Source organism: Haliotis rubra, unplaced genomic scaffold (assembly GCF_003918875.1).
Source record: "Haliotis rubra isolate DU_JTF1 unplaced genomic scaffold, ASM391887v1 Scf300, whole genome shotgun sequence".
NCBI classification, from domain to species: Eukaryota; Metazoa; Mollusca; class Gastropoda; order Lepetellida; family Haliotidae; genus Haliotis; species Haliotis rubra.
Genome location: NW_025766970.1, coordinates 464,238 through 489,705, shown reverse-complemented (window position 1 = coordinate 489,705; position 25,468 = coordinate 464,238). Strand labels below are relative to the sequence as shown.

Below are 25,468 nucleotides of genomic sequence, written 5' to 3'. Positions count from 1 at the left end.
ACTTCTATTGCAGGTATTTAAGCATTAGTCATGTTTGTGTTTCTAATATTAGATCCTCATTGCTTTCCATGATTGAGCTGTAAATGTTTCCGCTCTTGTGCGTAATTTCACATATTTTTCAGTTTTGCTGACTTGCCGTTTTCACTGATCACTTTCGAAGCCATGGCTACGAGAATCTAAGTGAGAATTGAGCTCCTGTCAGAGATCAATTCTGGTGTGTGCTAGGTTTGTTAGTATCCCCATTTGTACAACAAAATATTTCATTTGTTGTGTCATTTCTTCCCTTTCAGCAGCTACAACAAGAAAATTTAAATTAATTGAAACTAAATAAAACACCTTTATAGTTGCTTCTGATTATATCAGACAATGATCTGTACAGTAATGATACCAGGGTGTCAAGTTAGGAAATATTTTTTTAAGTTTCTATCATAGTTTTTTGTTTAAACATTCATTATCTCAGTGAAAAGTTTGATGTAAGAATTTTGTATTTCAATGACTGGCAATTGACTTTCATCTACAGAGAATGTAGTTAATGGTTTTTGCTCTGTGATTGTATGATTACAATAAATGAGGATAAGTTATCTGACACCCTGCTAAATCATATAACTCAATATCATATGACCCAATCACATTTAAACCGGGAAAAGCATATTGAAAGAGTCCCTGTTGTAACAACCATTATCACTCTGAGTGATGTGAGATATGGCCTGGCAACCAATACAGTTAATGTCATATCTCTACAACTCAGTACTTTAGGGGAAAATATGCTGCAGGATCATGTAGAATGCATTCACTACATTCACATTATGTATCTTTGGTGAATTTGAAAAGCATGAAATATAAGATGTCAGGCACCCCAGCATGCAGGCCAAAACATCCCTGGTATAAAATCAAATGTCCTATTTTGGACATACGTTTTGGAGGAAACATAAATAGGAATTGCATCTGAAATCCTCACCACAACTATAATATACTCTACATGATCACTTGAAGACTGTGAAATCCTCACCTCAACTATAATATACACTACACGATCACTTGAAGACTGTGAAATCCTCACCTCAACTATAATATACACTACATGATCACTTGAAGACTGTGAAATCCTCACCTCAACTATAATATACACTACATGATCACTTGAAGACTGTGAAATCCTCACCTCAACTATAATATACACTACATGATCACTTGAAGACTGTGAAATCCTCACCTCAACTATAATATACTCTACATGATCACTTGAAGACTGTGAAATCCTCACCACAACTATAATATACACTACACGATCACTTGAAGACTGTGAAATCCTCACCCTCAACTATAATATACTCTACATGATCACTTGAAGACTGTGAAATCCTCACCTCAACTATAATATACACTACATGATCACTTGAAGACTGTGAAATCCTCACCTCAACTATAATATACACTACATGATCACTTGAAGACTGTGAAATCCTCACCACAACTATAATATACACTACACGATCACTTGAAGACTGTGAAATCCTCACCTCAACTATAATATACTCTACATGATCACTTGAAGACTGTGAAATCCTCACCTCAACTATAATATACACTACATGATCACTTGAAGACTGTGAAATCCTCACCTCAACTATAATATACTCTACACGATCACTTGAAGACTGTGAAATCCTCACCACAACTATAATATACACTACATGATCACTTGAAGACTGTGAAATCCTCACCTCAACTATAATATACACTACACTCCATCACTTGAAGACTGTGAAATCCTCACCTCAACTATAATATACTCTACATGATCACTTGAAGACTGTGAAATCCTCACCTCAACTATAATATACTCTACATGATCACTTGAAGACTGTGAAATCCTCACCTCAACTATAATATACTCTACATGATCACTTGAAGACTGTGAAATCCTCACCTCAACTATAATATACTCTACATGATCACTTGAAGACTGTGAAATCCTCACCTCAACTATAATATACACTACATGATCACTTGAAGACTGTGAAATCCTCACCTCAACTATAATATACACTACATGATCACTTGAAGACTGTGAAATCCTCACCTCAACTATAATATACACTACATGATCACTTGAAGACTGTGAAATCCTCACCTCAACTATAATATACTCTACATGATCACTTGAAGACTGTGAAATCCTCACCTCAACTATAATATACTCTACATGATCACTTGAAGACTGTGAAATCCTCACCTCAACTATAATATACTCTACATGATCACTTGAAGACTGTGAAATCCTCACCTCAACTATAATATACACTACACGATCACTTGAAGACTGTGAAATCCTCACCTCAACTATAATATACACTACATGATCACTTGAAGACTGTGAAATCCTCACCTCAACTATAATATACTCTACATGATCACTTGAAGACTGTGAAATCCTCACCTCAACTATAATATACTCTACATGATCACTTGAAGACTGTGAAATCCTCACCTCAACTATAATATACTCTACATGATCACTTGAAGACTGTGAAATCCTCACCTCAACTATAATATACACTACATGATCACTTGAAGACTGTGAAATCCTCACCTCAACTATAATATACACTACACTCCATCACTTGAAGACTGTGAAATCCTCACCTCAACTATAATATACACTACATGATCACTTGAAGACTGTGAAATCCTCACCACAACTATAATATACACTACACATGATCACTTGAAGACTGTGAAATCCTCACCTCAACTATAATATACACTACATGATCACTTGAAGACTGTGAAATCCTCACCACAACTATAATATACTCTACATGATCACTTGAAGACTGTGAAATCCTCACCTCAACTATAATATACACTACATGATCACTTGAAGACTGTGAAATCCTCACCTCAACTATAATATACACTACATGATCACTTGAAGACTGTGAAATCCTCACCTCAACTATAATATACACTACATGATCACTTGAAGACTGTGAAATCCTCACCTCAACTATAATATACACTACACGATCACTTGAAGACTGTGAAATCCTCACCTCAACTATAATATACACTACATGATCACTTGAAGACTGTGAAATCCTCACCTCAACTATAATATACACTACACTTGATCACTTGAAGACTGTGAAATCCTCACCTCAACTATAATATACACTACATGATCACTTGAAGACTGTGAAATCCTCACCTCAACTATAATATACACTACATGATCACTTGAAGACTGTGAAATCCTCACCTCAACTATAATATACACTACACATGATCACTTGAAGACTGTGAAATCCTCACCTCAACTATAATATACACTACATGATCACTTGAAGACTGTGAAATCCTCACCTCAACTATAATATACTCTACATGATCACTTGAAGACTGTGAAATCCTCACCTCAACTATAATATACACTTGATCACTTGAAGACTGTGAAATCCTCACCTCAACTATAATATACACTACATGATCACTTGAAGACTGTGAAATCCTCACCTCAACTATAATATACACTACATGATCACTTGAAGACTGTGAAATCCTCACCTCAACTATAATATACACTACATGATCACTTGAAGACTGTGAAATCCTCACCTCAACTATAATATACACTACATGATCACTTGAAGACTGTGAAATCTCACCTCAACTATAATATACTCTACATGATCACTTGAAGACTGTGAAATCCTCACCTCAACTATAATATACACTACATGATCACTTGAAGACTGTGAAATCCTCACCTCAACTATAATATACACTACATGATCACTTGAAGACTGTGAAATCCTCACCTCAACTATAATATACACTACACGATCACTTGAAGACTGTGAAATCCTCACCTCAACTATAATATACACTACATGATCACTTGAAGACTGTGAAATCCTCACCACAACTATAATATACTCTACATGATCACTTGAAGACTGTGAAATCCTCACCACAACTATAATATACACTACATGATCACTTGAAGACTGTGAAATCCTCACCTCAACTATAATATACACTACACACGATCACTTGAAGACTGTGAAATCATCACCTCAACTATAATATACTCTACACGATCACTTGAAGACTGTGAAATCCTCACCTCAACTATAATATACACTACATGATCACTTGAAGACTGTGAAATCCTCACCTCAACTATAATATACACTACATGATCACTTGAAGACTGTGAAATCCTCACCTCAACTATAATATACACTACATGATCACTTGAAGACTGTGAAATCCTCACCTCAACTATAATATACTCTACATATCACTTGAAGACTGTATAATCCTCACCTCAACTATAATATACTCTACATCACTTGAAGACTGTGAAATCCTCACCTCAACTATAATATACACTACATGATCACTTGAAGACTGTGAAATCCTCACCACAACTATAATATACACTACATGATCACTTGAAGACTGTGAAATCCTCACCACAACTATAATATACACTACACTGATCACTTGAAGACTGAAATCCTCACCTCAACTATAATATACACTACATGATCACTTGAAGACTGAAAATCTCAACTATAATATACTCTACATGATCACTTGAAGACTGTGAAATCCTCACCTCAACTATAATATACTCTACACGATCACTTGAAGACTGTGAAATCCTCACCTCAACTATAATATACACTACATGATCACTTGAAGACTGTGAAATCCTCACCACAACTATAATATACACTACATGATCACTTGAAGACTGTGAAATCCTCACCTCAACTATAATATACACTACACGATCACTTGAAGACTGTGAAATCCTCACCACAACTATAATATACACTACACGATCACTTGAAGACTGTGAAATCCTCACCTCAACTATAATATACACTACACGATCACTTGAAGACTGTGAAATCCTCACCACAACTATAATATACTCTACATGATCACTTGAAGACTGTGAAATCCTCACCTCAACTATAATATACACTACACGATCACTTGAAGACTGTGAAATCCTCACCTCAACTATAATATACTATCAAAGACTAAATACTCTATAATATACACTACACGATCACTTGAAGACTGTGAAATCCTCACCTCAACTTTAATATACTCTACATGATCACTTGAAGACAACTGTGAAATCCTCACCACAACTATAATATACTCTACATGATTCAGTCTTCAGAAGATCAGTTTTGATAATTTTTGGCAAACATAGCGTGGTTTCAGGAGCAAAACCTAGGCAGTGGGTAGCTCAGTGGTTAAAGCATTTGCTTGTTACCCTGAAGATCCGGGTTTGATTCCCCCCACATGGGATCAATGTGTGAAGCCCATTTCTGGTGACTCTCACTATGATTTTGCAGGAATATTGCCAAATTTGGCATAAAACGTTATTTACTCATTCTGGGAACCAAACCTAACACCCCAAAGTATGGACAATGTTATTCTTCCATTCACAAGGATAGAATGTCACCTCCGTGGAAGGTCACCGTATCTCTGAGCCATTACTATTGTTGACTTTCATTGTCCACAGTAACACAAGGTGTCTAGTCTTAATGCTGTATTTGTAAGCAGACTGGGAATGTGTCATCTGTACTGAGATGAATGCCTAAGCGCTACTCGCATAATTCAAACTGGTACATCTAAACTCAGTCTGTGATTTGCAGACTTTGAAAAATGTTTCTGCCTGAAACAGGAATGATCAGCCACTGCACCAGGCTTCCTAGGTCAACAAGACAAATCCATGTTTGAATAATCAGAAACCTAAGGCAATCAGAGTTTGATTGTGCCAGGCCCCCAGAGTACAGGTTGCTGACCAACAGTCATCTCTTAATGCAGGTAATCTGCATGCTTGGTGACCACATGTTGTACCACCAGTAACAAATCACCAACTTCTAGACCGACACTATTGGTGTTTAGAGCATGGAAACTATGAGCATTGCTAGTGGTCTTGTGTAATGTTGTGAGTTGGCGTCTGAACTTTATGGATAGGCTTGGACATGACTGAGCTGAATGGCAGATGTAGGCTGGGTCTGTAATGATGTCACTGACTGCTAGAGAGCAGCTGCATATTGTCCATGGATGGGCCACTGGAAGTCCTACAGAGACCGTCTACTGGTGCTTGTAGTTGTGTCAATAGCACACCATGCTGGTCCATGTTTCGTCTGTCAAGACAGGTATCATAATTGATTATCTCCAGCAACAAAACATAACCTGAATGTAATGACCTCATTGAGATCTGACTTCCCTCATGAAGCACGTCTGTAACATGACCAAACCTCAGATGTGTATCTTGATGTCAAAGGAAATGCCAGTGTTGAATTGGGCCAAGCGCCACAAGAGGTGATGACAAGATTTCCTCAAATTGTCATAGGCTTATGTTATGTGACCATGTGTTGGAGCAATTGTCATGTTATACCTGGTCCTTCCATTCTGACTTATCCATCCATTGCCCCTCATTTGATACCTCTTTGCTATGTGTAATCTTCTAGTATTCTCTACTGGCCGGTTTATGGAGACTATATTTAGGTAGCTTCTTAGCCAAGTCCTGTTGACATGATTAAACCTTTGTGTTCCAGTGATGACATTCATCACTTTGTTACTTGCTACTAACATCAGCACCATATATCATTATTACATATATAATAATCTCAGCTCGGCATTAGGAACACCAGCACATTGCCTTGTTTCAGCCGTACTGAATCAGCTCCATCGGCTGAATCAAGCTGTACTGCAGTGTTAAGAACACCTTGTGCACAGCACAACTCACACTGAATATCACACTTGATACATCATCAGATTGGAGGACAAAATACCGCTAACTTTTCCAGAATACAGTATTGTGATCAATTTTTGGAATTCTTTTTAGAAATGTTTCTTTACCATGCCAGTTACATGGTGGTGTTGTGTGTGCAGGTGGCTGGGTGCCTGTAGTTTGGTTGACAGTTTACACACAGTTACATCCATCTGTCCAGCACTCTTCGGTGGATTGGGTCATAGGTTATTGAGGATGTAAGTTGTCATGACTTTGTAGACAAAATAAGCAACTTCAATACAAAACAAATCAGAAATATGTGGACGTTATCTCCTCAGCACATTTGTCCAAATGCCTATTTATTTGCAGTGATTTTTGAACTTTGTATCTATACTTGTCACAACATTTGTGTACATTGCTGCTTTAATCCTTGACACATATCGTAGATGATCTGTCTGCATGATCTTGTCTGTATCTGTTACCATGGTTACTTGTCTGTACATTCCAACAGAAGAGAAAATTACCTTACTGCCTTTTTATTACAGGTGTTTGTGACAGGGGGAGACAACCAGGAAGAGTTCTACAGACAGGTGAGTTCCAACATGCCAGCTGTGAGTGAGTGAGGTTTGTTTTACACTGTATTTAGCAATATTCCAGCAATATCATGGCGGGGACATCAGAAATGGGCTTCACACAATGCACACATTTGGGGAATGGAACCCGGGTCTTCGGCGTGACGAGTGAACGCTTTAACCACTAGGCTACCCTATCGCCCCACATGCCACTTGTACCTGTCTTTTTGAGGTTTCTGCCGGTGAACTTGAGTTAATGAACTTGACAGAACTTCCTGTGAGATAATGCAATCGTGAGATATTATCCATCCTCACAGTAAAAGGTGCCCATGAGAAAACACCCCAGTGAAGGCAGGGCCATACATTGACAGAGGTCAATACTGTGGCGGACCTGAATGATTCCTGGCAAAGGAAAGTGCCAACTCAATATATGTGTGTGTGAGTGTCGTTATGTTTGACAGTCCAAGTCTTTGGTCTTCATTGCATGGAGTTTGTGATGACAAGCTTTAAGAGTTGCCTATCAGTTAATTGTGAACTGATTGTGTGAACAGCTGAATGGAGATTTAGGATGAGCTTTTTCATGCATGTATGTCTGGATTTAGGCAACAGAAAAAATTGTATACTCTAAATTGGAGTTACCGGTACTTAAGATTAGTCATTTGTAATTTGAGCTTTCAATGTGAACAGAAATCAGTTGTTTCATATTGTATTCCAATCAAAGGAATTGGAAACCTGACATTTCCTTACAGAATATTTGCATATGAAATTTCTATGTCCGACAATATTGTATATTTTTGCTTAACATATTTTTTTAGATGTAATATAAAAGGTTTTCCCTGATACTAAACATCTTGGATGTGTTTTATTCTTGTGTTGGAACATAGGAGGCTCAAGCAGCACAGGTAGGCTAGGACGATATGTAGGACGTCTTGTGTCAGTGTGTGGAAATATCTCTTTGTGTTGCATTCTTTGTTGACATTTTCATCCAGTATTCACTTCAGCTTTTTAGCATTTTGGTATTTGCATGTAAAAATAAATATTAGTACTTCAGATGTTTCCTGTCTATTCTAGTTTTCGTTTTCACTTCTTACACTAATACAATAGTGTGCCATTTCCTGAAAGAGTCTTTTTTAGAAAAAAGGTTACTACAGTATTTAAAAGTGTTTAGTATTATTATTACTTCTCAGTAGTTACAAATGTGATTATTGTCCATTGGATGTAGCGTGGACAATTGGACTGTCAGTCTATCAGAAGCTGGTTTACTCCAGATCTCAATCACTAACTTGATATTTCTTCACCAGAACACTCACACCTGTGTCACCCTGGTGGGGATATGTGGTGCAGAATTAGTCATTCAAATAGAGCCAATTAACATATATAGTGTGAAGTTCAGAGTTGAACTTGTTTCAGGAATGTCTTAGTAAATTATATGTATCATTCCCTGTATCAGATGTAAATTGGATTGCCCTGCTGATTGGAACACTACTGAAAGAGACGTAAAGCCTACAGACCTCTTACTCACCAGTTTTCAGTGATTAGAAAGTTGATAGATATTAACCCTTTTCATTTTGCTTTTGCTGTGTATTATGATATATCTATCAGATTTGCAGTGTCATTTTTATTGGTGTGTTTTCTTATGTGTAATAATAATCATTCACCAAGTCCAGTGTGCACATTCAATGACAGGTTGTTGGTGCATGGGTGTATGTACATTACATGCATGACATGTTGTTATTGTTGTTGTCCCAGTTGTAATGTTCATATTTTTCACCTTGTCATTCATTCAATTACATTTGGGTTCTTGGCAAAATCAGTCAGTAAATCATAAAAGTTCTGCTTAAAAGTTTATAAGTTTCCTTATAGCTTTTCAAAAGATTAGATTGCAGTTATGACTTTTAAAAACATGGATTTTGTAATAAATGTTAAAATGGCTGTTTTATTTTAGAACTTACTGATCATGTTCAAAGAACTTTATTTTCTGGGTTTCACTTTAAAAATACAAATTGAAAGGTTTCAGGTTCATTTGGAAATCTATCATCATTTTGTTTTGTTCAGGATTAGATAATGATTTTTGTGCCACGTCAGGAGAGAAATGTACTGTGTCTCCCAGGAACAGAAATGAATGCATGTTGATAGATACCACACATGCATTTAGAAGTAGGTTGATTGAAGTGTAAGAGTAGGCAGGAGAGAGTAAAGGTATTACACAAGCTACAAGCAGATATAGATAAATATGTTTGTTGTACACACAGGAAGAGAATACATTTTGTTGCACACACATGCAGAAAAATATGTTGGTTGTACAGAAATGGTACAAAATGAGTTCCTTGCTCATGCCCTAAGGGAAATAAGATTTTGAACACACTTGAAGGAAGGAAGTTTGTTGCACACATGATGTGTATTGCCTGACCTTGCTGTGGCAGATGTACCTGCTGCGGAAGTACGCATCTCACCACATCCCTACTGCCACCCGGCGCTTCTACATCTGCAGCCTCCATCATGAGATCATCGTGTACAAGGTAAGTGGATCACTGTGTCTGAATATACCCTTGTGAAGTGGTCACTTAGATGACAGGTGATGCTCTCATTAAGGGTGAACTATTCTAATACCTAGCTGTTGCTATTGATATTTTATCAGGATTTCGCTGTCTGCTTGTTCTTGTTAAACATTGTTGTTGAAATATTTACACATGCAGCAAAGAGTTGATCCATCTTTGGGAATGTATAACTCTGGTCTGAGTATTTTGGGTACAGGTGTTATGTAGACTGGACCAAGAGTCCCATGAATAGCAGGAGATGTCAGTGTGATGTCCAGTTGTTTACCTCATGTAGACAGAACAGTACTGAGGTGATCCATGCTGACTCCTTTTTGTCTGACATCCAGGGTCTTCTGAGCACAGACCAGCTGTGGAAGTACTACTACGACTTGACAGACCCCGACTTCGAGACCCACATTGCCCTCATCCACAGTCGCTTCTCCACCAACACCTTCCCCAGCTGGGAGCGGGCACACCCACAGAGGTATGTATGTCCTGTCTCACCCTGTGTACTGGTGACACCCACTTACTGTGGTGGTAAGTTAAGACCAGTGATGGGGTCCCCCACTTACTGGGGTGGTACGTTAAGACCAGTGTTGGGGTCCCCCACTTACTGTGGTGGTACGTTAAGACCAGTGTTGGGGTCCCCCACTTACTGTGGTGGTATGCGTGACCAGTGTTGGGGTCCCCACTTACTGTGGTGGTAAGTTAAGACCAGTGTTGGGGTCCCCCACTTACTGTGGTGGTAAGTTAAGACCAGTGTTGGGGTCCCCCACTTACTGTGGTGGTAAGTTAAGACCAGTGTTGGGGTCCCCCACTTACTGTGGTGGTAAGTTAAGACCAGTGTTGGGGTCCCCCACTTACTGTGAGTGGTTAAGACCAGTGTTGGGGTCCCCCACTTACTGTGGTGGTAAGTTAAGACCAGTGTTGGGGTCCCCCACTTACTGTGGTGGTAAGTTAAGACCAGTGTTGGGGTCCCCCACTTACTGTGGTGGTAAGTTAAGACCAGTGTTTGGGTCCCCCACTTACTGTGGTGGTACGTTAAGACCAGTGTTGGGGTCCCCCACTTACTGTGGTGGTAAGTTAAGGCCAGTTTGTTCCAGCAAATGGTTGATGATCCTGACATATTCTGTGTCGTGTTGCTAACATGTCCCACTGCCCTGCCCAGATACCTGGCCCACAATGGAGAGATCAACACCCTGCGTGGCAACGTCAACCTGATGAAGGCCAGGGAGGGGGTGATGAACAGCCAGGTGTATGGGGACAAGCTGAAGATGGTCTACCCCGTGGTGGAGGAGGGCATGTCCGACTCCGGCTGTGTCGACAACGTCCTGGAGTTTCTCTGCATGGCTGGAGGCAGGTCCCTCCCAGAGGTCAGTAAACCACATACTATGTCCTCCCATTGTTTAACATTTCTCTGTTGGAGATTCATCCAGGAGTAAAATATTGTTTTAATCTAAACTTAACAGATGAGGGATTTCCAAACTATTCATTGCTAAATGATATCGACTGAATAAGCACAACTTTAAGTGTTTTTAGAATACAGCCTTGTGACAAATGTTTTCAAAGACCTGATTTCACTTCAATTAACTGTGACATATTGGTTCTATTGTGTACACTTTCGTGAATCTTTACTGGGAGAATTCTACACAAAATCTTGTCCCCAGGCTGTGATGACCATGGTGCCAGAGGCATGGCAGAATGACAAGAACATGGGCATGGACAAGAAGGCTTTCTATAGGTGGAGCGCCTTTGCCATGGAACCCTGGGATGGACCTGGTAGGCATATTTAGAAGATTGTATTATTCACAAAGAAATGCTATTAACGTATGCTTTGTTTTAATGCTGATGCCCCACATGGATACAATGTGTGAAGCCCATTTCTGGTGTCCCTCGCTGTTATATTGATCAAATATAGCTAAAAGCAGCGTAAACACATACTCAAACACTTTAATGCTAATGAAAATAGAAGCGATTGTTTACTCACTTCATCTGAACAAACTGTAGTTGCTGGACTTCCCTGTAGTTGCTGTAGTTTAGTTTTCTGACTTGTCTACTACAGCTCTGCTCACATTCACTGATGGACGATACATTGGAGCCATTCTTGATCGCAACGGCCTGCGTCCATCTCGGTTCTACGTGACTAAAGATAACTTCATGTACATGTCCAGTGAGGTGGGCGTCACCAACAGATTGCCAAGTGAGGTCATTCAGAAGGTGAGATGACAGGAATTTCTGAACTAGAGTAGATGCAGGATGCTTTATTTTGCCTCCTTGGTGATACTGACTGCCCTGCAAGCAGACGACTGTATAGTTTACCTTGAGATATCCCTCCCTCCTGCTTGCTTCATCATTGATTTATCTTGTCAAACTAGTCACACTTTGATGCTGGTTGTCCAAGTTGATTGAATATGTTCCTTAAATATATTTCTGTCCTGTATTGCTGCATACAGGTCAGATTGTAATTATTTCTCGGAAAACTGTTAAAATGGGGTTTTCTGGGGCTTGATCTGATCCATATTTGTGGTCTTGTTGGAGATGACCAGATTGCCAGAGATAAGTATTCAGTCAAATGAGATGGTGATTTCTTCCAACAAGGATTGTATGACTCCTCTGATTAGCATCCTCCTCCTTCCCAGGGTCGACTGAAGCCAGGACGTATGTTGCTGGTGGACACAAAGGAGAAAGTCTTCATGAAGGACGAAGTCCTCAAGTCACAGATTTGCTCCATCAGACCAGTGGGCAAGTGGTTGTCCGAGGTAAGCGAGACCTGTGGAAAAGTGGTGGTCCAAGATGAGCACAGTCACACAAGCTGCAATTGGAAAAGTTTGCAGATGAGCGTCACACAAGCTGCCATTTGGTTTGCAGACTTGTTCCCCTTGGTGTCTGAATCTGTAAATTGAGAGTTAGGTGCTCAGATTTGCTGTTATCTTCGTCAGCATTCAACCGTTGGTCCTGAGAAATGTTGGCATTTTCTTCATGGATTGAGCTGACATGTCTTGAAATATTTTTCAGTGCAGTTCAAACCATACTGATTATTGAAATGAAGATTTACAGTGTCTAAGATTACTTTGAAGTTGGTTTATTAGTTTGGCATTATCCAGAATATGCCACAATAAGGCAGTTACTTTGTGAATGATTCCACTATTCACTCCCCTTGCAGACTATATCTATGGCCGAGCTGCAGAGGTCTTACAACTCAGGCAGCCTTGACCCCCCTGAGGTCGAGCGGCATGACCTTGGCCGCGGGAGCGGGAGCTGTGTGGAGGAGGATTCTCGACTGCCGATGTTTGGCTACACCATTGAGGCTCTCAACATGTTGGTCCTGCCCATGATCAGGGACAAGTAAGTGTCCTATGGCAGCTGCAGCTGTGCTAACTTCATCTTGGTACGACAGTTTAGTTATTACCACACACTGTTTGCTCTACCATCCATGTTTTGCTATCTGTGGGTAACTAGTATAGACACTTCTAGACCACTACCCATAGTTAAGGCCTTTCCCCAGTTCTGCCCCCACAGACTCCCCAAGACAGGTCAAATTTGGTGGAACTTCGTTTGATGTCATGAACATAAATTTGTGTAAAAATGCCAATTGGTAGAAAAAATGGGCGGCTCCTACATAGATAGTTTATGTCACCAGCATAACTTTATTTCAATGAAGCAATTTATTGTTATTGTTATTTATTGGTATTAAAATGGACTCCTTCCGTGCGTGCGTGCGTCCATCCGTCCGTGCACATTTGTCTTTTCCGGAGCACAACTCTAAAACCGTTTAATATTTCTTCACCAAACTTGGCACATACATGGATCTGGTGGTGTACTGGTGCCTTTTAGTAGTTTTGGAATTCTGAATAAAATATTTTTGGTGTTTCCATGGCAACAAGTTCGACTTTGACTGAAATTGGTGGTTGTGCTCTTTTCCGGAGCAGAACTCTAAAACTGTTCACTATTTCTTCACCAAACTTGGCACATAGATTGGTCTGGTGGTGTACTGGTGTCTTTTGGTAGTTTTGGATTTCTGAATAAAATATTTTTGGCATTTCCATGGCAACAAGTTTGACTTAGACTGAAATTGGTGATAGTGCTCCTTGCTGGAGCAGAACTTTATAAACCTCTCAATACTCTCCTTCCACTTTTCTATATACACACCTAAATATTTGACATAATCATAACTCGTAGACATAATCATGAAGAGTATTTTGCCATTGCGGGGGATATTGATGACTTTGTCTCCTTGTTAATCTCCTATTGGTCATGTATGAGTTTGCATTGGGACCAAGGTTAAAGCAGGTGTCTAACAGGTTATTGCTGGTCATAATAGGTGAGTCACTTTGGGACTTGTCAGAGTATGTCACTGCTTTGTCCAGATACATCTTTTTGCAGACTGCCATGGTAGAGCTGGAATACTGGTGGCTGTAGTAGAACAAAACTCCCTAACTTATTTTTACTGGAGAGTGACTGTACACAAACTTCTCCTTCAGGAAAGAAGCTCTTGGTTCAATGGGAAACGATGCTCCCCTGGCTTGCCTGTCCCGCTTCAACCCACTTGTGTTTGAGTACTTCAAGCAGCTGTTTGCCCAGGTCACCAACCCTCCCATTGACCCCTTCAGGGAGAAAATCGTCATGTCACTTGTAGGTTCACTCTTTGTTTTTTATCTTTTTTCAGAATTTAATCTACTGAACTTATTTGATATAAACCCTTCTGTTGCCATTAGTAACCTTGACCTGTGACCTGTTGCAGGCATGCCCTGTGGGTCCGGAGGCGAACATCCTGGAACCGAGCGCAGAGCAGTGCCAGCGACTGTGGCTGGAGCAGCCCATCCTCTCACTGTGGGACATGGAGGTGCTGAGGAACTGCAACCACAAGGGGTGGAAGGTAAGGGGCCAGAGCAGGTGTTGTCACAGGAGCTGGTATAAAGATATACAGGCAGTATCACAGCACATTCCTTCATGTTGACAATGGGACGATTTGATCACGAATACAAGCAGTCACTAATTTGATGTGGAGTAATCTGTGATCAATGGTCATTAAACATCTCAAAAGAGACATATAGTTTTGTCAATATTGTGGTAAAATCAATATGCATTTATCAAATAATCATATTCAACAGTTGCACTGGATCGTCACACAATGTTGGAAACAATCTATTTATGCAATAGATGGTTTATTGTGCAGATGCTCACATGTAATTTTGTGTGTCAGACCAAGGTGATCGACATGGTGTTCCCAGTTGAGGCAGGCCCGGACGGACTTCTACCAGCCCTCAATTCAGTGTGTGAGCAGGCAGCCACAGCAGCAGACGGCGACTACAAGCTCATTGTCCTTTGTCAGACAGGAATGGCACTAAAAGGTGGGGCTCCCACTTTGTTCCGGTCAGGTAATGGTGATACTTAAAACTAAAGGGACTGGTCATTTATTATAAAGGGCAAGAGATTAAGGGCAGAGGGCCATGAAAAAATGATGCTGCAAAAGAAGGGTTATCAAAATTCGTCATAACTATTTGAATGCAGTGCTATTTTTTCAAATATAAAGTTGCCAACTTGAACATAAGTTAAGCATTGGAAATTTAATTGGGATCAGCATGCCCAATCGTTATGTTTTCATTATGAAAAGTTGGACTATACTGAAAATAAGACGATATCCAGCAGCAATGAACCAAAAGTTGGGAATTTCGAATTTCGATTGGGGAAATGTGTAACCTCCTGATGAACTTTGTTACAGGTAGAGTAGGTGGGTGTCATAAAACATGTTACAAACTATGAGACTATGAGTCCTATGATCAATCTGATCAATTGAGAAATTTTGTTGAAAAATTGCTTCAGGAATTATAACCAAATATACTCAAATAATTTTAACCAATGTAAAACAACTCAAACTCTAGAAACCATGTAGGTTCAACTGGTACTGGTATGTATCAACAAGCTGTGTGTGGTGATGGAGTATGTTGTGTCTTGCAGCTCGCTGCTGGCAGTGGGTGCAGTCCATCACTACCTGATTGACCGCAAACTCCGAATGAAGGTTGGACTTATTGTAGAGACAGGGGAAGCAAGGTAAGAGGTCGTCAGGGTAGATAACTATTAAAACATACTCTCTGGAACAGTTTCCTTAACTTATTATGATGACAGTACTGCCCATTGTATGTTTTCACAGTAGTAGATAAGTAGAGTAGATATTTCAAAAGGAAAGTAGGTTTCAATACTTGCTGTATACCAGTGGTCATTGCTGAGTAAACACTTTTCACTGGTTACAGACTGTGTTGTTTGTGACTGAAAGTTTCTTCTCATCAGAGAGTCTCAGTTTTTGAAGTATTCAAGACTTTTGTTAATTTGAGAATTTTGACTGTTCTAATAAGTAGGGTTAGCAGGGCTTCATTCATTGTTCTGCCTCCACAGAGAGGTGCACCACCTGTGTACACTGCTTGGCTATGGTGTGGATGCCATCTGCCCCTACCTGGTGTTTGAGACAGTGCGGCGGCTGAGGGAACAGGGCATCCTGGACCCCCCACTAGCGGATGAGGAGATCTACATGAACTTCCGGGCTGCATGTGCTCGGGGCATCTCCAAGGTGATGGCCAAGATGGGGATCTCCACTCTACACAGCTACAAGGTATGTGAGAGTTATCTGCCCTAAGTCTATGCATTAGCAGGAAGTGAGATGATGGTGGTTAAATGGATTTTCTATTGTGGTACGTAGGTCTTCCAGAGTAGCCCTACCTAATTTATTACATTATTAAGAAGTCCCAGACAAATACTCATTTACAGTTTTTGGAGATGTACCAACCCATATAGTGGTCCCCTATAGTGCAAGGTTTGTATCCTGGTCAGCTGCCTTAACAGTAATGGAGTGTTATGTTGTGAGAGTTGTTAAACGCTAAATGCTCACCGAGGGTTCAAATGGTTGTATTTCAGGGGGCCCAGATCTTTGAGGCAGTTGGTCTGGACAAAGAGGTCATTGACCGTTGCTTTGAGGGAACAGCCTCCAGGATTGGGGGTGCCAACTTTAAGGTGCTAGCTACAGAGGTAAGGTTACACTGAGTCATGATCCCATTGTAAATGTAGGAGGTTCATGTTAAACGATGTGAGAGGGAGAGGGCCTGGAACTAGGAGTGGTTGTACATGTTCTCCCATTTTTCATTGATACAACTTATAGTTCCTCAGTCACTATGTAATTCAGTAAGAAATGGTACATATTTTTAAACTCTTTTACTCTAGCATATACTTGCATTCTCCTAGATATGTGATGTTGTTTTGTGTGGTAGTGGATCTAACTTTCAATCATGTGTTCTCCAGCTATTGAACCGTCACTCTGTTGCCTACAAGTCTCGAGACTGTGACAACATCATCGTGGCTGATCCTGGCTTCTACCACTGGAGAGATGGGGGTGAGAAACACATGAACGACCCCCTCACCATTGCCAATCTACAGGTAAGTCAGCTGGTGTTGTCCCCTTCATGTTCACATCAACTGTCCTCATCTACCGACTCTCCAGCTAGTAGCACAGGTTGTGTAGTCAGATGACAAGTATTATGTTCTGTGGTAACAGGAGGCCGTGAAGACCGATAACAAGGATGCCTACGCTCGCTTTGTGGAATCATCCAAGAAGTCGTCCCAGCAGTGTGCCCTCCGTGGGCAAGTGGACTTTGTCTTCTCTGACCACCCACTGGACATTGCTGAAGTGGAGGAGGCAAAGTTCATCGTCCGCAGATTCTGCACAGGTGTGCATGTTGTGATCATTATTTGTCTTTGTTGATACGGTAAACTTGTCGTTTTCTGGGTTACATATTGTTTACTGTGTATGCATGATGTCAGTATTTGTACAAAATTGTAGATAAAATGTTGAGTTTTAAGTGCATCACAATATTTGACCAGCGCATAAAAACTGTTAAAGAGTGCATGTCTGGGACTTTATTCAATAATATGTAATAAATTAGGTGTCCCCTGCCATGAACTAATCTGGAAGACCTATTCTCCACTTGCATGGACAGCATGTTTATTGAAAATAAGTTCAAGATGGTGTTATTCTTACACATTTACTCGGTCATATACTTTTTCTATATAGAAAAGGGGCGGTGGGGTAGCCAAGTGGGTAAAGCATTGGCTCATCACGCCGAAGACCCGGGTTCAATTCCCCACATGGGTACAATGTGTGAAGCCCATTTCTGGTGTCCCCGCGCTGTGATGTTGCTGGAATATTGCTAAAAGTGGCATAAAACCAACCTCACTCACTCACTCACTCACTATATAGAAAATATGTCCAAATCTTTTAGCAGGAATATCTATCCAGCTCATGTTGTTACTAGGTGTCAACAATGCTTTTAGCAATGAGAGTTTCAGCTGACCAAATACTGTGTGTTTTTCTTGGATTCATTGAAATGTATTTAATATAATGTTGTGACATTAGGGGCCATGAGTTTTGGGAGTATCTCCTATGAGGCCCACACCACGCTGGCTATGGCCATGAACAGAATAGGAGCCAAGTCGAACACTGGGGAGGGAGGGGAGAACCCAGACAGGTACCTCAACGAGGACCCACAGTTCAACGCCAGGTCCAAGATCAAACAGGTAGGTGTTCATCAAGTCTAATTATCATTAATCATCAAACAAAACACTGTATATTTCATGACAGATTTGGACCGCCTCCGTGGTGTAAAAGTCCGCCGACACATACCAAAAGAGCGTTAAAATATGGTACTTGTTGGTTCCTGCCTGGCCGGCATTAATGGGTACAACAAGGACTGGTCGGCTCTGAGTCAGTATAATGTGTCTGAGTGGGGTATTCATGCTTCACTGCCGCATGGTATCTCAGTGGGCTAGCACTATAAAACCAGCCTAAGTCTGGGCTCGTACAAGCAGCCACACATACACATACACACACATGCACGTCGTCATATGAGCGAAATATTCTCAAGCACGACGTTAAACCCAATTTCACCTCACCTCACCTCATGACAGATTTTTGGAAATATACACAAATATATGCAGCAGATGTAGGTATATGATCTGTTTGTTTTTGCAGGTTGCATCAGGGAGGTTTGGTGTGACGAGTTCCTATCTCGCTCACGCTGATGAGCTTCAGATCAAGATGGCTCAGGGAGCCAAGCCAGGCGAGGGTGGAGAGTTGCCAGGCTACAAGGTCAGTGTCTGAAGTGAGGGAACATGATGCGTAACAGTTATAATACACAGTGTTGTCTGGTGGATGTTCTTCACTATCACACCATGCTTTTATGGCAAAGATTTAAAGCTTTTTCACATTTTAGGATGTTCTTATCAATTCTTTATTTTCTAAGATTATAACATGTTTCTGTCATGGTGATTAGTGGATTTATTACCTGTTTCAGGTGACGAAGGACATTGCCCGCACACGTCACTCTATCCCCGGGGTGGGTCTGATCAGCCCTCCCCCTCATCACGACATCTACTCCATTGAGGATCTGGCAGAGGTGTGTGCACGTTAATCATTACTGAAATTGGATTAAGCACTGACAGGTGGTTCTGTTTGTAGTTGATCTGTAACCAGAAATTTAATGAGTCTGTGATGTGTATCATTTTGGAGCAGATCTGTGATGTGTGTTTCTGTCTGTAGTTGATCCATGACCTGAAGGCTGCCAATCCCGATGCCCGCATCAGTGTCAAGCTGGTGTCCGAGATGGGAGTGGGTATTGTTGCATCAGGGGTTGCCAAGGTGAGGGTCATGGTTATACATCAGAGACCAACTGATAACATCAGATATACATTATCTTAAGCTTTATTTTAACACTCTGTGTTACATGAAATAACCAACTGACAACAGAAAATCATGATTTCCTAACTTACTTCAATGAATTTTTGTAAGGTAAAAACTTGACCATCCCCAACCACTGGACAAGTTTTGATCAAACATTTCTTTTACTGAAAAATGGTAAGCTAATCCTCATTTATGTTTTATAAAACAAAAACAAAACATTCTAATATAATTAAGAAAGAAACTTTCTGATGACAACGTACATCCTAAGAATGTAAACACAAGCAGAGGAGTACCTGTAGCTACATGTGTCTTGTCCAGGGCAAGGCTGAGCATATCACTATCTCTGGACACGATGGCGGCACTGGCGCCAGTAGCTGGACCGGAATCAAGAATGCTGGGCTACCGTGGGAGCTTGGGATCTCCGAGACTCACCAGACCCTGGTCCTCAATGATCTCAGGTCAAGGGTCGTGCTACAGGCAGACGGTCAGATTAGATCAGGTGAGAAATGAAGGAATGGTATTTTGACAAAAGAGTAAAATGCATTAGCAGAAACTAAAGGATGTACACTATGATTCTGAAAGTCAGACCTATAATCTAAGGCATTATGTTTGTCATGTGTGATTCTGAAAGTCTGACCTATAAGCTGAGGCATTATGTTTGTCATGTGTGATTCTGAAAGTCAGACCTATAAGCTAAGGCATTATGTTTGCCATGTGTGATTCTGAAAGTCAGACCTATAAGCTAAGGCATTAAGCTGGGTGATTCTGAAAGTCAGACCTATAAGCTAAGGCATTATGCCATGTGTGATTCTGAAAGTCAGACCTATAAGCTAAGGCATTATGTTTGTCATGTGTGATTCTGAAAGTCTGACCTATAAGCTAAGGCATTATGTTTGTCAGTGTGATTCAAAGTTACCTTAAGCTAAGGCATTATGTTTGTCATGTGATTCTGAAAGTCAGACCTATAAGCTGAGGCATTATGTTTGCCATGTGTGATTCTGAAAGTCAGACCTATAAGCTCTAAGGCATTATGTTTGTCATGTGTGATTCTGAAAGTCAGACCTATAAGCTGAGGCATTATGTTATGTTGTGTGATTCTGAAAGTCTAAGGCATTATGTTTGTCATGTGTGATTCTGAAAGTCAGACCTATAAGCTAAGGCATTATGTTTGTCATGTGTGATTCTGAAAGTCAGACCTATAAGCTAAGGCATTATGTTTGTCATGTGTGATTCTGAAAGTCAGACCTATAAGCTAAGGCATTATGTTTGTCATGTGTGATTCTGAAAGTCAGACCTATAAGCTGAGGCATTATGTTTGTCATGTGTGATTCTGAAAGTCAGACCTATAAGCTGAGGCATTATGTTTGTCATGTGTGTGATTCTGAAAGTCAGACCTATAAGCTAAGGCATTATGTTTGTCATGTGTGATTCTGAAAGTCAGACCTATAAGCTAAGGCATTATGTTTGCCATGTGTGATTCTGAAAGTCAGACCTATAAGCTGAGGCATTATGTTTGTCATGTGTGATTCTGAAAGTCAGACCTATAAGCTGAGGCATTATGTTCGCCATGTGTGATTCTGAAAGTCAGACCTATAAGCTAAGGCATTATGTTTGTCATGTGTGATTCTGAAAGTCAGACCTATAAGCTAAGGCATTATGTTTGTCATGTGTGATTCTGAAAGTCAGACCTATAATCTAAGGCATTATGTTTGTCATGTGTGATTCTGAAAGTCAGACCTATAAGCTAAGGCATTATGTTTGTCATGTGTGATTCTGAAAGTCAGACCTATAAGCTAAGGCATTATGTTTGCCATGTGTGATTCTGAAAGTCAGACCTATAAGCTAAGGCATTATGTTCGTCATGTGTGATTCTGAAAGTCAGACCTATAAGCTGAGGCATTATGTTAAGCCATGTGTGATTCTGAAAGTCAGACCTATAAGCTGAGGCATTATGTTAGTCATGTGTGATTCTGAAAGTCAGACCTATAAGCTGAGGCATTATGTTCGCCATGTGTGATTCTGAAAGTCAGACCTATAAGCTAAGGCATTATGTTGTCATGTGTGATTCTGAAAGTCAGACCTATAAGCTGAGGCATTATGTTAATGTGTGTGTGATTCTGAAAGTCAGACCTATAAGCTAAGGCATTATGTTCGCCATGTGTGATTCTGAAAGTCAGACCTATGAGCTAAGGCATTATGTTAGGTCATGTGTGATTCTGAAAGTCAGACCTATAAGCTAAGGCATTATGTTTGTCATGTGTGATTCTGAAAGTCAGACCTATAAGCTGAGGCATTATGTTTGTCATGTGTGATTCTGAAAGTCAGACCTATAAGCTGAGGCATTATGTTCGTCATGTGTGATTCTGAAAGTCAGACCTATAAGCTGAGGCATTATGTTTGTCATGTGTGATTCTGAAAGTCAGACCTATAAGCTGAGGCATTATGTTTGTCATGTGTGATTCTGAAAGTCAGACCTATAAGCTGAGGCATTATGTTCGCCATGTGTGATTCTGAAAGTCAGACCTATAAGCTAAGGCATTATGTTCGTCATGTGTGATTCTGAAAGTCAGACCTATAAGCTAAGGCATTATGTTTGTCATGTGTGATTCTGAAAGTCAGACCTATGAGCTAAGGCATTATGTTCGTCATGTGTGATTCTGAAAGTCAGACCTATAAGCTAAGGCATTATGTTTGTCATGTGTGATTCTGAAAGTCAGACCTATAAGCTGAGGCGTTATGTTTGTCATGTGTGATTCTGAAAGTCTGACCTATAAGCTGAGGCATTATGTTCGCCATGTGTTTCAGGAAGAGATGTTCTGATTGCTGCCATGTTAGGAGCAGATGAGTTCGGCTTCAGTACAGCTCCACTCATAGCACTTGGCTGCACCATGATGAGAAAATGCCACCTTAACACCTGCCCAGTTGGCATAGCAACACAGGTAGGGCTATACAGTTTAAGAACAATTTGTCTTGATTCTGTTTGCTGACAGCTTACTGAAAGATGTTTAGGACAATACAGGAGCACTCACTGTAAGCTGTATGGCCTGCAGCATCCTGTCAGTTCATGACTGGAACAGTTCAACTTCATATACATGGAGAACAATGGTGGTTTAGGTGAGCTACAGGATCATCTGTAACATGTTTGTGGATGGTTTAAACTGTTGTTATGTTCCAGGACCCTGTGTTGAGGGCCAAGTTTGCTGGGAAGCCGGAGTACGTTGTCAACTTCCTGTTCCTGTTGGCTGAGGAGGTGAGTCACGCAGCTAGTCCAACTGTTATGTATGTGTAATGTACTTGAGATAAGCTGACAATCATATATTTGTAAGGAATGGTATATCTCATGTCTCAGTAACTCATAGTCAGTAGGAATAGGAATGAATGATCATATATGAACAAGGTATTTTTAACTACATATTGCCACTGTTACTGATTACACTGGTTGGGTAGTGATCTTTGCTATACCATTGAAGAGCTGGACATCTCTCTATCATATTGGAGGTATTTTATGAACTGGACTAAAACCTCCTTTTGTGTTAACCCAGGTGCGTGAGTTGATGGCCAAGATTGGTGTGAGGACCATTCAGGAGTTGATCGGACGCACAGACAAGTTGAAGTTCAGTCCAGACCCAGAGAACCCCAAGGCTCAGCTTCTGGACTTCTCCAAGATTCTGAAGAATGCCCTTGAAATCCGACCTGGCGTCAGCATCCAAGGGGAACTGTCAAACAGCTGTTTGGCTTTGAGAAGAGGCTGGTAGGTCTCCTGTCCTGAAGCTGTTCAAGATAGGGTCATCTGTTTTATTATCTTTATATTTTCCTGGAGCCAACTCAATCAACACAATTATTTTAAGGCTGTCCAATGTTTACCAGGGCACCAACTGGAGACACAACACATGAATTGAATCCTACAATACAAGTCTGTGACACTGAATGGCATGTTCAGTAATAAATACCCTTTCAGAATCAAGCATTTTTTAGATATTTTAGGGTCATTTACCCAACCTTGATGATAGTGGTTTTAGTTCTGTTATATGACCTTGTTCATGGAACATTCTGTACTTTACAGGACAACTTTCTGATAGCTAAGGCAGCTGATGTGTTCGAAGGTCGCACCAAGCAGGTTGTTATTGAACTCAAGGTCACTAACGAAGACCGAGCATTTGCTTCAACCCTCAGCTACCACATCTCAAGGTAGGTCCAGAGGATACAGTCCACATGATGGCAGTGCCTAGGGGTTCCTAGAGGGACTGTTCAGAAGCACTGTTTGTAAACAATAGCCTGCAACGACTGATGCAAGGAATGACTTCATCAATATACCTGAGAAATGTCTGTATTGTAATCTAGGCTTTTATAAACACGCTCTTCTAATTTTTATGAAGCTGTCAGTTACTATTTTTGTAAATTATCCGTCAGTAAAACACATAGGTTTATTCTTTAATTTATATAAATCGGCTTCTGTCATGTTTTTTATTCTGATGTAAAACATGACAGAAGCTAATATTTGTGTTGTCAGCTTTGCTCTGTGCAGCTCTGTTCTTATTATGCAGGCTTGCTGACTTGGTTGACACATGTCATCGGTTCCCAATTGCACATATCGATGCTCATGCTGCTGCTCACTGGATTGTCTGGTCCATACTCGATTATTTACAGACCGCCACCATAGCTTAGTGTGGTGTAGAACTAAACTCACTCACTCACTATTGTTGTTGTGTGAGAAGTGAAGGTGTAACAAAGTTATTTAATGTACAATTTAAAATCCCCAAAGAATCATATATGCACTATCCCTTTAATGGCGTGAGATCTTGAGGCTAGGACACACGTCATTGCAGTATCCGATAGTAGTTTCTGTTTAGTTATCAGTAACTGAGAGTTGAGAATAAAATGTGGATGTTCTGTTTCCAGACGGTTTGTTGAGGCAGGCCTGCCTGACAACAGCATTGTGCTAAAACTGACGGGGTCCGGAGGTCAGAGCTTCTGTGCCTTCTTGGCTAAAGGCGTCCACGTGACACTGGAGGGAGATGCCAATGATTATGTCTGCAAGGTGAGTAGACAGATGTCAGGGATCAGTGTGAAGATTATTATTATGTCTCACAATATCATATTGCTAGGAACCGCCTCCGTGGTGTAGTGGTTAGGGCGTCCGCTCGGAGAGCAGAAGGTCGCGGGTTCGATCCCCACCACGTCATACAAAAAGGTTCCATCCTTGTTGGTCCTGCCTGGCGTTCATACAACAAAGAGGAGTCAGTATAATGTGTAAAATATGGTATTTGTTGGTCCCTGCCTAGCACTATAAAACCAGCTTAAGTCTGGGCTAGTACAAGGCATTCATGGGTACAGGAAATATTCTCCAGCTAGGTTAAACCAAATTTCACCTCACCCACTTCATATTTTCTAGTGGTTAAAGCGCATTGGCTCATCACGCTGAAGACCGGGTTCGATTCCCCACATGGGCACAGTGTGTGAAGCCCATTTCTGGTGTCCCCCGCCATGATATTGCTGGAATATTGCTAAAAGCGGCGTAAAACTAAACTCAGTCAGTGATATTTCTAGGGCAGGGCAGGGCAGAGTAGGGTGTAGTAGTCCATGTATGTCATTAGGCAATAAATGAGTATCTGGTGGCTCCAGTGTGATCTGGTTCATTGTGTATCACTCCAGTCCTATGTTAATGATCTGCAACTAAAATAGTTCATGTGGCCCAGACGTAAATATTGCCAGGATGCTGTTCCGACAAGATTGAATTATAGATGACAACCAAAGGAATAAACATTGTCCTAGAGCCTTGTTAGTTTGAAGGTGTTTTGGGTTGGTCAAAGTTTGTGATACTGACAATTGCTGAAAGCAGCATAAAAAGTCACCGAAATTT

The 25,468-nt window shown here is 40.6% G+C and overlaps 1 protein-coding gene across 1 annotated transcript in view; it reads left to right on the top strand.

The window, feature by feature from the left end:
* LOC124282667 (glutamate synthase [NADH]-like) overlaps positions 1-25,468 on the top strand; it is a 99,082-nt gene that overhangs the window by 66,159 nt on the left and 7,455 nt on the right. Inside the window, 27 exon segments of the mRNA XM_046718692.1 lie at positions 7,321-7,365; positions 9,771-9,866; positions 10,232-10,368; positions 11,053-11,257; positions 11,552-11,663; positions 11,947-12,101; positions 12,524-12,643; positions 13,048-13,229; positions 14,366-14,516; positions 14,626-14,760; positions 15,088-15,251; positions 15,843-15,935; positions 16,278-16,491; positions 16,794-16,904; positions 17,175-17,309; positions 17,428-17,599; positions 18,286-18,446; positions 18,901-19,017; positions 19,223-19,324; positions 19,468-19,566; positions 19,927-20,107; positions 22,414-22,547; positions 22,784-22,858; positions 23,151-23,313; positions 23,316-23,359; positions 23,672-23,796; positions 24,508-24,646. Coding sequence (XP_046574648.1) covers positions 7,321-7,365; positions 9,771-9,866; positions 10,232-10,368; positions 11,053-11,257; positions 11,552-11,663; positions 11,947-12,101; positions 12,524-12,643; positions 13,048-13,229; positions 14,366-14,516; positions 14,626-14,760; positions 15,088-15,251; positions 15,843-15,935; positions 16,278-16,491; positions 16,794-16,904; positions 17,175-17,309; positions 17,428-17,599; positions 18,286-18,446; positions 18,901-19,017; positions 19,223-19,324; positions 19,468-19,566; positions 19,927-20,107; positions 22,414-22,547; positions 22,784-22,858; positions 23,151-23,313; positions 23,316-23,359; positions 23,672-23,796; positions 24,508-24,646 — 3,567 coding nt within the window.